Below are 15,955 nucleotides of genomic sequence, written 5' to 3' on the forward strand. Positions count from 1 at the left end.
GTTGAAAATTTAAGACATGCAACTGAAATATAGATTTAAAATTTTTAATGCCTGACCCAATAAATGAATAGAGAAACCAAAGGCCTTTGAAAAGAAGCAAAGTATGGACACAATGAAAGGCCTAAAGAACTATATAAGGAGTTAGGAATTAAACAGCTCACACAAGACAATAAACATTTAATATCAACAAAATTCTGAAAGAAAGCCCAATATGAAGGGACAAAACTAAAAGGTAACATGCAAGAAAATGTGGTAGAACTTTGTCACCATCAAGAACATGTGCACTGGGACATGGAGAAGATCCACTGCACCACAGCTACAGGCACAGCACCACAGCTGCAGGCAGTGATGGACATGAAGGGGGAGTTAAGGGGAATAAAAGTGTATCAAACACACTCATACAAGGTTGTAATATGCAAAAAAGCAAGACATTGGCTGAACCTGTCATTATTCATAAATATAAATCTAGTGAGAATTCATTTAATGTATGCACCTGATAGAAAAATATTAAGTGTGTGTGCTATTATCTGGCCAAAATAGTTAAAGGTTAAATGACAGAACAAGTTGTAGGACAATCAACATCTATCAGATCTTTGAATACACTTTAAGACAGGGGTGGGCAAACTTTTTGACTCGAGGGCCACAATGGGTTCTTAAACTGGACCGGAGGGCCGGAACAAAAGCATGGATGGAGCGTTTGTGTGAACTAATATAAATTCAAAGTAAACATCATTACATAAAAGGGTACGGTCTTTTTTTTTTTTAGTTTTATTCATTTCAAACGTAGTTTGCCCACGGCTGCTTTAAGAGGATTTAAAGGGTGGCAATAGGGTGGAATACTGAGTTGTAAAAGCAAGAGTAAATAAAAGTAATGAAAATAAAAATTGTATTTCTGGTGGGCATTAAGATGTAAGGGAGAGAGTGACAAGGATGTAGCCTGCTGTGAAGGCCCGGATCTACATTCCCTATTAGTGATGCATGGCCTGCTGGTCACCCTCCACGTAAGAAGGCCCTGCTGAGTTACTCTTCGTGTGCAGTCAGAGAAAGGTACACATACAAGATATCAAAGTTCCTAAACAAATTGCCGATTTCTACAAATCCCTACACATTTTAGATAAAGGTAACTGTACTGGGACGCCTTTTGTAATTTCACCCATTAGCAGGTACTGAGAAGGATGAGGCACTTAAACTCGCTACCTTTCGTCATGTACAAACGGGGTTCCCGGAAATGACAGGAGTGCATTGCTCTTACCCCACACAGTCATCCGCATGTCCAGTGTCATAGAAATGCCGGGCACCAAGCTCCTGAAGCCGCTTGTCAATCACCTTCCCCCCATTACAGAAGTACGTGTATTCTGAATCACCCAGACCTAAGAGCCCAAATAGGTTATCAGTGTACAATAAGCTTTAGACTTAAAGAAGATATATGCAAATATTTCAAATAATTCCATTCATTCCCTTTGTGATGGAGAAGAAATAATGCATAACTTCACATTTTCTTATTTTTTCTTTGAGTAATACTAAGTATGAAATAATTTTCTTCTATTTTATAATGTAAAAGTACCAGATACATTGAAACAACAAATACTTTTTGGCCACTGATTAACAGAAAATCTTTTTCACATTCTTTTTTCTATGAATTGGGTGAAAAATACGGAAATCTTAAAACAAGGATTAGGTTTAAAAAACATAATTTCTGTATTTACAGACTTTTCTGATTTGTTGCAGGGGTCTGCAACCTATAGCCTGTGGGCAAAATACACCATTTTCTTTTTTGGTAATATAGTTTCACTGGCATCCAGTCAAATATATGTGTTCACATTCTGTAATGGCAGCTTTCAAGCTCCCACAGCAGAGTTGAGGAGCTGTTACGGAGACCACATGGCCTGCATGCAAAGCCTAAAATACCCATCTGGGCCTTTACAGGGTTTACTGACCCCTAACCTTGAGCATACAAGGTACATCTACAATGTAAACAATCACTGGCTACGTTTCTCTTGGATAAACTAAGAACTGTTTCTATGTTTCCTGGTAAGGAAATGGGCTAACATGTTCAGACTTGGTTGCAAATTTAAAAGTAAAAGCTTAAATTTCTCAGTTTTTTAAATCATTTCCATGTATTTTCTCAACAAAAATAGGATCCATTTATGAGTCTAAGATAGACTATAACATTTGGAAAGAAAGATACATTCAGATACTAGAATTAAAGCCAGTAATGACAGCACAGCCAGAGCAGAAAATATAGTACATACCTAATAACCCATACCGCAGGTGAGCAAAGAAATCACCTGGCAGCGTCTTGTCCTGGATTTTCTTCACGAACTTGCGCGCTGTGTCAGGTGGGTCTCCAGTGCCCGTGGTAGAAACCACCACCACAAGAGGTGCTGTTTCAGTTTTCAGATCATACTACAAAACAAGAATGTCATGTCAGTTCTACTGCTATGTGCAGTTTTGACTTACAACCAGCTTAGTTTCCTGTCTTGAACCTGTCATCAGTAATGCCTATGGCATAAGGACAGAGAGGCACGCAGAACATTTTCAACTTGGGAAGGCAAATTGTTACTCTTCACTATCAGGGCACTTGGCAATCAGGGTCCCAGGGAGCTGAGAACATTAGCAGTGATAAATTGGGATCATCGGTGTTTCCAAGTCTTAAAATCAAGCTTCTTCATTCTGATGTTCACCTAAATGTAAATATTTCAAAAAGAGCACTACACTTCTATGTATGATTCGATGAGCTCTACTGCTAACAAATAGCATCTAGTTTGGCTCAAAGGAATTCACGTTACTTTTCATGCTGATTTAATAGATAAAAATCTGAGCTAAAATTTTATGGGAGAGTCAATACTCACTGGGCACTTCACAAGTTATGTATTACACTCTACACAGTCTGTTAAAGTAACTTCACCTTGAAAAGGACTCACATGATCTAGGAAGTAGAGAGCTATCTGTTTAAACTTGGATCAAGAACTGGAGAAACCATTCACCCGAGGAGATGTTACTGACTTGGTATTGAAAAACACTAACTACTCACCTAACTTTCAAATAGCTGCAGACCTAGGTGGTGAGGTGGCCCAAGGGGCCAAGTCAGGATTAGTTATACGATGACCGTATTTTTGTAAGATTCAGACTGTGGCACCCATAATGTAAACTTACTTTGAAGTTACTACAGAATTACAAAACCTGCCCACTGGTGGTGTCTTCCAGGACACTCCCTATCAGGTGAGTGACTACATCAGGAGTCACCGTGGCCCTTCCTTGAACTGAGTTTATAATTCTTTTGAACTAGACATGTGGGAAAAAACAGAGGAAGTTGTGAACTTGAGTGAGAGTGTACCAGCAGGGCAGTTTTTGAAGTACTGAACTGAATTTGACTGCTTAGTGGCTAAGGCTTCAGCTTGTGCTTGTATGAAAGCCCCTGCTAGTTGCTACGACCTGGATTACTTAAAACAGTAAAATCTGGAGGTCTCAACAGAACTAACTGTAAGAACACAGATCTGTTAAGTTCTTATGGATCCTATGGCAGGGACTGAATGCACAAGTAGTCCCTGACCTAAGGAAGCGGAGTCTTCTCCTGATCTTTACACTCCTGCTTTAAATTCTATTTCACAAAAGAATTAAGTACCCCTTCACTTGGAGGAACTCTGATACAAATGACAAGGTCTTTATTTTGGAGAAATACAAATGGGGCCCTGGGATTCATGAGGTGGAAAGCACACATATGCACGCGAACGCATATATCTCATTGTTCTCACAGCCATCCCATGAGATAAACAAGGCAAAAACTACTGCTTCCATGTTGGTTGATTAAGTAGTTATTTCAGTTTTTGAGACAGTTTAGTCTAATTCAAATGGATAGTTAAGTGTAAAAAAAAGAATAAAAGCTGGTAGGAATCTTAAAACTCTTGATAAAATAATAATTTCTGAGTATTTAAGAGAAAAGGATAAAGGATAAAGTCCTATTTTGTTGTTTAACATCACTGCCAACCAAAATATCTTCAAAGCATAAAACAGTAAAAACCGCAGGAATAACAACTCTTACTTTATCTGATTCACTGATGCAGTGAAGATCTGCAGAAAATCCATGGGCAGCTGCCTTTTCACATATTTCTTCTGCTATGGCCTTTGCCTGTCCTTGCTGTGTAGCATAGAGTAACAAAAACCTTCTCATCTCCTCCAGGCATAAGCTTTAGCTAGAATAGTTACACTGAAAAAATGAAAAAGAGAAAAGAGGATTTTCTTTCAAATAAAGTAGTAACAAACTACAGGTATTAATTCTCCCTCATAGTCTTCAAAAAACATTCCAACAATACCCACACAAAATATGAAATACACTTCTCTGAATCTGTTTGTTAGCATTAATTCTCAAAGCGTCATAAAAAAGAGAATATATCAAACCAGGGAGAACAGAGGAATGAAGCTCTAATTCCACGTCTCAGAAATCATTCTGGGTTCAGATGACTTGGGCTTCAATCCGGGGTCAGTCATTCACACGGCAGAAGCGCAGGCAAGCCTCCCGAGGGGTCTGTGCCTCGGCACCCTCACCCTCTCAGTGGGGGTCACCACAGAAAGGCCTACTGACAAAGACTGAGAAAAAGCACCTGAGCAGTGGCTGAGACACAGCACTGCCCAATTAATCAGATTCCTCTTTGCTTGCTCTTTTAAAAAAGGGAAAAGTAAAACTTGCATTAAAATTGTAGGAGTCATGGGCAGAGGGCCTAAATAGACACTTCTCCAAAGAGGACATACAGATGGCCAATGGATATGTGAAAAAACGCTCAAAGTCACTGATCATCAGAGAGATGCAAATTAAAATGACAACGAGGAATCACCTCACACCTGTCAGAATGGCTACCATCAACAAATCAACAAACGACAAGTGCTGGAGAGGATGTGGAGAAAAGGGAACCCTTGTGCACTGCTGGTGGGAATGCAGACTGGTGCAGCCACTATGGAAAACAGTACGGAGTTTCCTCAAAAAATTAAATATGGAACTGCCATTTGACCCAGTGATCCCACTTCTAGGAATATATCCTAAGAAACCAGAAACACCAATCAGAAAGGATATAGGCACCCCTATGTTCATAGCAGTACAATTCACCACAGCTAAGATCTGGAAAGAGCCCAAGTGCCCATCAGTAGATGAGTGGATAAAAAAGCTATGGTAGGGGAGGGTGGGAGGGCAGGCGGGGGGGGGGGGGGGGCAGGGGGGTAAGAGATCAACCGAAGGACTTATATGCATGCATATAAGCATAACCAATGGACATAAGACACTGGAGGGTAGGGGAGGCCAGGGGATTGTCAAGGGCGGGGGAAAAAAAGGAGACATATGTAATACTCTCTGTAATACTTTAAGCAATAAAAAAAAAAAGAAGAAGAAAAAGCTGTGGTACATTTATACAATGGAATACTATGCAGCAGTAAAAAAAGAAGAATCTCTTACCCTTTGAGACAGCATGGAGGGACCTGGAGAGTATCATGCTAAGTGAAATAAGTCAGTCAAAGACAAGCATCACATGATTGCATTCATATGTGGAATCTAAGTAACAAAATAATCGGATGAACGGAGTGGATCTGGAAACATGGAATCATGGAACAGAGTACAGAATCTGAGGGAAGGTGGGTGGGAGGTAATCAACCAAAAACCTTGTATGCATATAAGCATAACCCATGGACACAGACAATAGGGGCCTGAAGGCCTGTGGGGGGGATGAGTGTGGGCTGGAGGGGGTCAATGGGGGGGGGGGGAAAGGGGGACATGTTATACTTTCAACAATAAAGAATTATAAAAAAAATTGTAGGAGCCTCGGCTCCTACTGCTAAATAAACTAGTAATGAACTTAATCAAATACTGTTTTATTACTTAATTCAACATCAAATATAGGTAAGTGCATGTGTATCTGCACTTAACTATGGATTGATGGAAGACCAATATTTCTAATCCAGTCGATCGTTTTACTAGTTCACGTCTTTCCTGAAGAGAAACCAGCAATAAAATAAAGGACCCTCACAGACTTCTCCTCATACTTACTCGGTCTCTACAGCGGGGACACTGTCGATTAGTACGGAACAAGTTAAACTGAAACCCAAATCACAATCTTTTTGGCGAATGAACCACCAACAGTTTTATGCTCCTCGGGCCAGTTACATCTTAGGACAAATTAAGCAACAACGAAATTAAAAAATAAAAGAACTGTGTTAGGGAACCTGTTAATGACCACGGAATATGCTTAGGGAACAGAACACGCCTGGCGCACGGCGGGTGCTCCGTAAATTTACGGAATGAAGGCAGGCGTGTAAATGCGTACATACGAGGACGCCGCACATTTAGGGCTCACTGAGAACCGAGAAAGTGACAGGACGCCACGCTTCTTATGACAGCTGACCACCTGCAACCCTTCCCAGGGGCCGCGCACAGGGGTAGGCGCTTCAAAGAACAAACAGAAGCTCTTCGTGCGACAACCATCTTAAACGGGTCCCCGCATTTCTCAGAGGCGGCTCCCCGGCACACGCAGAGCAAGGTCAGGCGGAGAAGCGGTGGAGCAGGACAGCCCGGCCAGCCAGGTCCACGCTCCCAACATTCCCAAGTCCCCATCGCGCCCCCACTGTGCCCTTTAATACTGCCTAGAAAAGCGTTCAGGACAAAGATACCGACCCAACAGGGGTCCACAGCCACCTGCGGGGCCAGCTCCGCCGGTGCACACGCGGGGAGACCGCCCGGCCCCGGCGCAGGCCGAGTTCGGATCGACCAGCGCGCGCCCTTCCCGGTCAGGGTTGAAACGCCGGGGCGCGGAAGCCGGTACCCTCGCCGACCCGGAACCGCCTCCCCAGTGGCCAGTGCTGGGTGTGTGGCCCAAACAGGGGTGCAGCGAGCACAGAGTACTCACCTGCGAGGGCCCAGCCGGGGACGCCCGGGGAGAGCGTGGTTCCGCAGTCCTTGCTCCAGCGCCTGCGCACACAGTCGCGGCGAGCGCTCCGCGTCCAAACCAATACAAATGGAGAGCTCGGACGGAGCTGGGCCAATCACAGTGCGCCGGGCTGGGGGGTGTGGCTTTCTGTCCCCCGCGCATGCGCCAGATAGCTCGGTTCCTCCAAGGCGTGGGAAGTAAAGGCCGACCGGCGAGAGCTGCTCGGGACTCCAGCGGGCTGAGCTCGGTAGGTGTCCGTGCGGGGGTAGGGCTCCGTTTTTACGGCCCGGCCCGTGTCGTTGCTTAGGCTCCGGTGCTGCACTGGCCGGCCCAGCCCTCTCAGGCCGCCGCGCCCGGCCGGTGCTTCAGCGCAGGTCCCAGGGACGCCGGGTTTGGGGCGCCAGGCTCTGGGGTCCTTTCATTCCTAGAGGACGGGGCGCCCGGGACGTCCCCTCTTGCCCTGCACATCCGTTCTCTTAAATCTCACAGCGGGGTGTTTAGGTCTGGACTGGCCGCCCACCTTCTCCCCTTATTGACTTGCATGTCTGTACCTTTTTTATTCACTTGCTTGTTTGCCGTTTGCCAGCCTAGACCGTATTCTTCCTCATTCTAGCTACCAGGGGAAACGAACACCTCGGGAGCTTTGTGCACCTTTTAAAAAATCTTTGCTTTACGTTGACCTATAGGAATTTTGGCCACTTGACCCGTTGCTTTTTTTTTTTTTATCTTTGAACAATGCCGGCATTAGGGGCACCAACACCCTGCCCCCCTCCCACCCCTCGTGGATTGGAAAATCCGGTATAACTTTTGACTCCCCAAAACTTAATTGTGGTGGGCCCTCCGCATGCGTGGATTCCCAGCTTTGATGAAAAACATATTTAACCGGACGCCGTTCCTTCCATCCACCAATTGATAGGACGTGTGTTTGGACTTTGAATCCATCCCAGCTTTGCCACTCACTAGCTGTGTAAACTGGATAAAATTACTTCTTTGTGCTTTAAGTTTCCTCATCTGTGAAATGATGATAAAAGTGCTTAATTTATTGTGCTGTCAAGAGCATTAATTTAGTACAGGGAAAGCACAATAGTACCAGGCAAATGGTAGTGATTATCATCATTAGATGCCAGCCAATTTTCTAAGCGGCTCTGCTCTAGTACTTATGTTTTGCTGGGACATGTTTATTAATCACTTATTTGGGGTACTCATCCTTAGTTCCATAAGTATTGATGTTGAGTGAGGCATGTTCTCAATATATTTGACCATGTTTTTTATTCCTATATTTAGTTATAAGTCAAGAGTTGAGAATCTGATGGCATGGCTTTAATTACCTTGCGGAGGAATCTTTGTCATTTATCTGATTTTCGGATAAATGGAGCTCTGGGTGCTCTGAAAAATCAACCTGTACATCATGTTCACGAGGCAGTCAAGGGACATCTGTACCCATGGTTCTTCTGTTCACTACAACCTGGGCCTTTCAGGGTCAGGTTCCATCATGCCTGTTGTAAAAAGTTCCATTCAGAAAACGGAAATGACCTTCATCCAGTTGGTGAGCCAGTGTTCCCTCAAGTACATGATTGGGACAGTTTTGAACAAAATCTCAAAAACATGGACGAACAGCTCTTTTACAGGAGACTGAACAACTGCGCTTCACCAGAAGAAGTGCTAAGTTTCATAAGCACACTGCAAACTTTGCCTGATACGATGGCAGCAGGAGCCTTACAGCGGATTTGTGAAGTGGGAGAAAAAGATAGTGATGAAAAGCTGCCAAAGGAAGTAATAGAAAATCCCGTCTTTCAAGCTTTATGTGTTCAGTTTGAACAGGAACCCTCAAATCTGTCAAACACCGGTTTGGTGACTGCGTTGCAAGCCCTGACTCTGTTGTCTGTGGATCCCCAGAGTAGCTTGTTACTGAACCTGGTGGCAGAATGCCAACATCGTGTCAAAACGGGCAGCCTGGAAATCCACAGCCTTTGTGTTCTTGCGGAAAGTCTGCTCAAACTACAAGGTCCAGGTTGTGCGACCCTAGACCTGATTATATATCAACTGCAAGGTGAAAAATTGGAAGATTTTACCCCCGAGGATATTGTGGCCCTTTATAGGATACTGCAGGCATGTACTGAAAAAGTGGACCAACACCAGACATTTCTAAATAAGATAAACAGCTTTTCTCTGTCAATAGTTTACACCCTGAGTGCTAAATCAATAAGCCAAATGCTCACTGCCCTGGTGGTTCTCGATCAAACTCAGGCACTTCCTCTGGTTATAAAATTGGGTAAATATGTTGTGAGACATATCCCTCATTTCACTAATAAAGAGCTTGGAAAAGTCTTAGAGGCTTTCATATACTTTGGGCACCATGACCGATTTTTTATAACAGCCCTGGAGCAGCATGTCGTGTCTCTGTGTCTCACTTTGGACCCTGAGGTTGTCAGCAAAGTCATGGAGTACTGCAGCAGGAAACAGATCCTTTCAAAACCCATCTTGAATGCAGTGGCAGAAACTTTTGTTTGCCATTCTGAAAAATTTTCCCCTAGTCAGATTTCTGAGTTGATTGAACCATTTGGAAAACTCAATTATTTGCCACCAAATGCCTCTGCTTTATTTAGAAAGCTAGAAGATATGTTATACACTCATTTCAACTCTTTTCCTCCCAAAACACTATTGAAACTTCTCCATTCATGTTCGCTTATTGAATGCCATCCAGTCAACTTTATGGGAAAAATATTCAGTCCTTATTTTCTTCAAAAGCTGCAAGGTGAGTTGGTTATAACTTCTGCAAGTGGAAAAAATAACCTCTGAACTTAATGGAGTTTTCAAGTCACATGTAGCTTTTACATTGAGCAATGCTTTACCTTTTTTTAAAATTTCATAACTAGAGGCCCGGTGCACAAAATTCATGTGGGGGGGGGGAGGGGTTTCTCCCTCAACCTGGCCTGCACTCTCTCGCAGTCTGGGGGATGTCCAACTGCCTTGGAGGTGGGAGAGGCTCCCGCTACCACTGCTGCATTTACCAGCTGTGAGCCTGGCTTCTGGCTGAGTGGTGCTCCCCCTGTGGGAGCACACCGACCACCAACAGGCAGTTCCTGCATTGAGTGTCTGCCCCCTGGTGGTCAGTGCATGCCATAGCGACCAGTCTTCAGTCAATTTGCATATTAGCCTTTTATTACCTAGGAGGATAAACTAAAGAGGACATCTGAAGTTGTAGATAGCAGTGTAAATGCAGAATTAAAGCATGCTAGAACATTGCATTGAAAGAGAGAACAGTTTCGGGTAAACAGACTGCTGCCCTAGCTGAGAAACAGTATTCTTAGGGGGCTGCGGTGATGGAACTGGTAAAGTCACAGCAACATGTTTGAATCTTTGTGAAAGAGAACTGTAGAACTCTTTTTTTTTTCTTTTTTTTTTTTTGAGAGACAATAGTATCTTAATTGAAGGGCACCAGATATGTCAACAATCTCAATTTCCAAGAACTTCCATTAATTCGACTAACATTTGGTCCCTCTTAATTATATATTCTCTAGTTAGGAGCTTCAATTCTTGGAAGTTAAAATGAGATTGCATTGATGGCAAGCAAGAAGGCATAAAGGCATAATTAATTCCAACATGTTCTTTTCATAGTGTCATTTAAGAGTGAACAAATGAATATTTTATAGTCTTAATATTCTTTTAACTCTTAATATTATTTTCTCTCATTACATATATCAAAATTCAAATTTAACTATGACTAAGATGCTTTTTATTTCAGGCGAGGAATCATATTTGGACAGACTGAGCCTAGCACAACTAACCCAGCTTTTGTTAACCTCGATCCTCGAATGCCCTTTCTATAAGGTAAAAGCATGAGCTGTGCTTTATTTCTCTATGGGGGCAGTTTTCTTTTGTTCCCTTTCCCCTACCATCTAACATTTTTGTTTAGTTCTTTCTCTTTTGATCTGTCTCAATCTCATTAACAACTAGAACTTCCATTCACTTGGAGTTAGTGGTCACCAGATAGCCTATTCTTTGATAAATCAACCCCACTCCTGTTTTCTTGTCCGTGAAGGACCCATTTCCTGGTGTGTAAGATTTCTTGGAAGATGCTGCAGGGTTAGATTAATAGTACTCAGAGAGCCATGCTGAGGGTGTTAGCCCCACAGCAGTGTGGCTCTGGACTGAACACATCCTAAATCATCTGGGGTACATTTTTAAGTGCAGGCTGTCATCTGATGGAGTTCGGTGGAGGTGGAGTTTGTGTGTCCCATCAGGTACTCCGCAGTGTGGGGGTAGCCACATCCCCCCCCCCACTTCTATTGTATTGTGACATTAGTCCCTTTAATTTTTCATTTGACTCTGAAAAACAGTATCACATTTTTAAATTATATTTTAATGAGCAATAAGGAAGTTGAGCATATCTTTAAATGTTTATTGGTCATTTACATTTGCTGTGAATTGCCTTTCTACCCTCTAACTCCTATTTCTATGGGCTTATTTTTTTCCCCATAGGAGTCATTGTAAAACAGATTTTAGCTATTGTTTGTGTTGTACATATTTTCTTCTGGTTTTAATTCTTAGGTTTTTAATTTAATGTTTATGATGCCTCCTTGCTGAATAGAAATTTTTAAGCTTTCTATAGTCAAATATATCCCATCTTTTATGGCTTCTAGGTTTCCTATCCTGCTTAAAAATATTTCATCACTCATAAGCTAATATCAATGTTTTACTAAATTTTTATTTTTATTTATATTTTTTAAACATATTTTTATTGATTTCAGAAAGGAAGGGGGAGGGAGAAAGAGCTAGAAACATTAATGATGAGAATCATTGATTGGCTGCCTCCTACACGCCCCCTATTGGGGATCGAGCCCACAACCTGGGCATGTGCCCTTGATCAGAATCAAACCTGGGACCCTTCAGTCCACAGGCTGACACTATATCCACTGGCTAGGGCTACTAAGTTTTTATTATCTGGTTGGTTTTATATCTTATTTTTCTTTCTCATATTTGCATATACAATTTGTAGGGTCCAAAACTTCTTCCTAAATATCAAGTGAGATCATTTCTTACTCCGTGCTGCTCCCTGGAGACGCCTGTGGATTTTCATCTTTATAAACATGTGATGTTTGGATTGATTGACCTTTTGGGAGCAAGATCATATTTTGCTTCAAAAGTCTTAACACCATATTATTACACAATAGGTGAGTAATAGGGGGTTTTATTGTTTACTAACTTTCAGCCTTCATTCTCATTTGGAATATTTGCAACTTAGTAGCCATAGAAGGTCTGGAAATACAAAATAGACTTGCCCTTCCCTAAAGACGAAGTGGAACAAGGGTGTGCAGTAGGGCTAAGTCAAGACTGCCTGGGGTTGAGTCACCACGTGTTAGCCACATAGTAGCAGACTGTCTTTGGGCAGAGTTTTTACCTTTTCTGCTTGGTGCTTTCTGTAAAATGGGAGAATAGTGACTTCTTAAACTTGTTTAAGGATTACATGAAATAATGCAAGTAATACAGTAAGTGCTCAGTAATCGTTAGCTGCTGCTGTACTCTAGGCCAGTGCTGTCCAGTAGAGTAGCCACTAGTACATATGGCCACTTACATTTAAAATAATTAAAATTTTAAAAAATTCAAAGTTCAGTTCCTCAGTCATATTAACCACACTTTCAAGTGTTAGGTAGCCACAGGTAGCTCACGGCTGCCATATTGGACAACAGAGGTACAAATGTTTCCATCACCATGAAAGTTCTGTTGGACAGCACTGACCAGAGACAAGTCCTTCTGCCCTTACACATTTGTAAAGATGAATGTCTAAAAGAAAATCAGCTCAAAGAGGACAGTGTTTTACTGGCTCCAGGTGGTCACATCTCACTCTCCTCCAGTACGGGCTCCTTTTAGAAAAGGAATGGCAGAGCATCAGTGGGAAGGAAGGGGAGTCTGTCCATGCTCTGGGACCACATGTCCGGGTGCAGGATGCTTTACTATCCTGGTGGCTCTGGGCGCTCCAGTGAAGAAAGGTTCACTGTGTATAGCTTAATTTAAAGGATTTTCGTCACTGGGTTGAAGGAGTCAGTTGTGTGAGTGACTCTTGTTGTCCCCCAGATAACCGGAGAACCCACTCCTTGTTTTTGTGTAGTTGAGCGTTCTTAGTTTCAGGCTGACTTGGTTGATTATAGACCCGGTTAAGTTAAACAATCTCAACATTGTCTGGTGTGGTCATTACTTTGCAGCCCTCAGCCAGTTGGTAAATGCAGTGTGGAAGAATTCAAACAGACGAGGAGGAAAGGAAGATAGTGTTTGTGAGGGTATCACACGAAGGATTTTTCCTTTCTTCTCTCACCAGATGTTGAAATTAAATTAGATGAAGAAGGATTTGTATTACCATTTACATTTCATGAAGACGTACATAAAAGGTAAGAAAACTTGTCGTTAATGTTACTTGCTGAGGATAAACAATGATTGTCTTCTAAGAAAGTGAAAAAAATAAACATTCTGGAAATTAAAACACTACTTTGCAGCATACCAGTTTTGGAAAATATTTGTAACATTATATGAACTTCAATTGAGTGTTTTCTTAACAGATTAAAGGATAATACACTCTTTATTTACTTGAAACTAGTACTGGCAAATAGGAATAAGCAAATCCCAAATAAATTCTGGTAACTAAAAATATGTAAGTATTTTGGGTTGTTTTAAAAATTGACTCTCTCGCCCTAACGGGTTTGGCTCAGTGGATAGAGCAGCCATGGGCAAACTATGGCCCGTTTGAAATGAATAAAACTAAAAATTGACTCTCTCTCTCTCTGATTTTTCAGGGTAGCACTGTGTATTGATGGTCCAAAAAGATTTTGTTTGAATAGCAAACACTTGCTGGGAAAGGAAGCTATTAAACAAAGACACCTACGCTTACTTGGTTATCAGGTCGTTCAGGTATGCTTGCGTTCCCCCCAAAGCAATGTCTACTTTAAATTTGCTTTTTCCAGGTTACTAAGTGGTCTGCCAGCCCACTTATATTAAAGTCCAGAGCATTTTATTTTATTGAATTTATTGGGGGGGCATTGGTTAATAAAATTATAGGTTTTAAATGTGCAGTTCTATAATACATCATCTGTGTATTTTATTGTGTATTCAATTACAAAATTATTGGAATGTCTGTTTTAATTCCCACCTGATTTTATGAATAAAAGTGGACAAGATAGCCCATTAAAACCAGTATCCTCATCACCACTTAGGGTTTAAGGCCTTACTTGTATTTACATCATAAATCACGGCAGAAGGTCTCATGTGAGGAGCCACAGTAAGTGGGCATGGAGCTTCCACAACTCTTCAAGCTGTCCACCAGTCTGCCCTCTCTTTCCTGTCTGGTTACTCTTTTCCACTCTATTTTTTCTACATTCTCAGATTAATTTTCCTAAAATTAATTGTGCCAGTGTGTGTTCAGAGCCTTTATGTTTATTGCTTATTGCTTAGGTGATAAAGTCAAAGCTCCTGGGCGTCTCAACGTCCCAGGCCCTCTGCTCTGGGAGCAGCCCCGAGCTGGCAGCCAGGCGCTCTGCTCTGAGCTCGGGGGCTGCTCCCCTTCCCTCAAGCCCCCTCCATTCTCTCTGGCCTTTCTCCCTTTGTCCAGCTGCTTCCACCACCACACTGGCCTCCCACTCTGGGTATCTGTGGTCATTCATCAGCTCCCAGGTCAAGTCCACCTTTCACTCTAATCTGACAATACCAGAGCCCAAATTTTCTTTGCACGCTCTGCTTTGTATTTCCTGAACCTAGGTGCTGTTGTAGGCACTGGGGCTACAGGATGAATAAGCTAGTGTGGTCTTTGCCCTGCAGGAGCTTACATTCTGCTGTGGAGGAGGGTGAGGAACAAGTAACCAAATAAACCAAGGGAGTTTCAGATTGTGAAGGATTATGACAAATTTTATTTTCCTCCCTTTACAGATCCCCTATTATGATATTGAAACTCTAAAATCAAAACTTGAATTGGTGGAATATTTACAAAGGAAACTATTTTCTCAAAATGCTGGCATTTGTTGGTAAGGAGAAGAAATACTGGCTTCAGAACTCATATCGTGAAAGAACTTGTGTTTTCATGGGACTCAGTATAAGAAAAAGAATATCATTTGTGAAATAGCCCTTTCTTTATGGACTGATGATCTGGAAATGGTCTGTAGTTTTGCTTATACCATGTATATAATTACTGGTGATAAATTTAAAATAAATTTTAATTTAATATAATTATCATACTTTTACACAATAAACAGAATTAATCAAGTATAATAAAGTATGTAATGAATAAATTGTTATTATTAAATCTTCTGCCTTGTAATAGCTATCTGCTAACTGAAAATATGCTCTTTAGAGACCTTAGTTTCCTCTTCTAAAAAATGTAAGGAAAAAAATTTTATCTCCCTTGTCCTTTTATATTTTCTTAGAGGAAATGATATATGGTAAGGAGGAGGAGGAGAGAAAAATAGAATAGAGTCCTTTGAATATAAATATAATTATAGAATTATGCAGAAATAACCCTTTAGCTAGTAAGAAAATATATTAATATGGGAGCTTTTATCTTTTTAAAAAAATTAAGGCTTAAAGACTTGAAAAAACTTAATTAGGGTTAGATAGGGTTTTGGGGAGGAGGCAGGCCTCCTACAAATCTGGAGTTGGACACAGGTTCTTCCACCAGTTAGTTCTTCATCCTTGAGCAAGGAGACAGCGTCTCTCTTCTCACTCACTGTGCTGAGCCTGTGTGGAGCACTGGAGCACAGCATTGTGTGAGTCTAAGGGCTGTGTGACTGAGGTGCTCCTCCCCTTTCACGGGTGCGTGGACCGGCTCAGAGAGGATGACTGTCCGGCCTAGCATTTCATGCCTCACAAGTGGTGAGTGAGATTTAAAGCTGGTCTTGAGAAGCAACATACTTTAGTGGCTAAGAGTTCTAGCTTCACCACTTGCTAAGGGAGTGACCTTGAGCCTGTTTCCTCAGGGGTGCTCATAAATAAGGGGGTTGTGAATAGTTTCCAGAACTGCCGCAACCAAGTACCACAAATGGGTGGCTTGAAACAACTCAAATTTA

At 41.9% G+C, this 15,955-nt stretch overlaps 2 protein-coding genes across 15 annotated transcripts in view; one reads left to right on the forward strand and one right to left on the reverse strand.

The window, feature by feature from the left end:
• Positions 1-15,955, reverse strand: part of MTRR (5-methyltetrahydrofolate-homocysteine methyltransferase reductase) — a 58,704-nt gene that overhangs the window by 27,765 nt on the left and 14,984 nt on the right. For 5 of the 11 annotated variants that reach the window (XM_036310336.1, XM_036310337.1, XM_036310338.1 and 2 more), the window contains exons 1-3: positions 6,888-7,085; positions 2,253-2,406; positions 1,253-1,370 (exon numbers count right to left, since the gene is read on the reverse strand). In XM_036310336.1, coding sequence (XP_036166229.1) covers positions 1,253-1,370; positions 2,253-2,406; positions 6,888-7,070 — 455 coding nt within the window. In that variant the 5' untranslated portion in view covers positions 7,071-7,085. Of the gene's footprint in view, positions 1-1,252; positions 1,371-2,252; positions 2,407-4,042; positions 4,831-5,443; positions 6,617-6,655; positions 6,857-6,887; positions 7,086-15,955 lie in introns of those variants that run through there. The other 6 variants (XM_036310330.1, XM_036310334.1, XM_036310332.1 and 3 more) reach the window with 6 other exon arrangements.
• On the forward strand, positions 7,082-15,161 carry FASTKD3 (FAST kinase domains 3). Of its 4 annotated transcripts, XM_036310339.1 has the most exons (7): positions 7,082-7,155; positions 8,193-9,663; positions 10,654-10,739; positions 11,908-12,082; positions 13,225-13,294; positions 13,697-13,811; positions 14,823-15,161. In XM_036310339.1, exons 2-7 carry the CDS (start codon positions 8,223-8,225, stop codon positions 14,919-14,921), a joined length of 1,986 nt encoding a protein of 661 aa, XP_036166232.1. In that variant the 5' UTR covers positions 7,082-7,155; positions 8,193-8,222; the 3' UTR covers positions 14,922-15,161. The 4 variants fall into 4 exon arrangements, 2 of the variants coding, with proteins under 2 accessions (XP_036166232.1, XP_036166233.1); XR_004967677.1 differs by lacking the exon at positions 13,697-13,811 and having other exon boundaries at positions 13,112-13,294; positions 14,823-14,900; XR_004967676.1 differs by lacking the exon at positions 14,823-15,161 and having other exon boundaries at positions 13,112-13,294; positions 13,697-13,774.

Source organism: Myotis myotis, unplaced genomic scaffold (assembly GCF_014108235.1).
Source record: "Myotis myotis isolate mMyoMyo1 unplaced genomic scaffold, mMyoMyo1.p scaffold_m19_p_5, whole genome shotgun sequence".
Lineage (NCBI taxonomy): Eukaryota > Metazoa > Chordata > Mammalia > Chiroptera > Vespertilionidae > Myotis > Myotis myotis.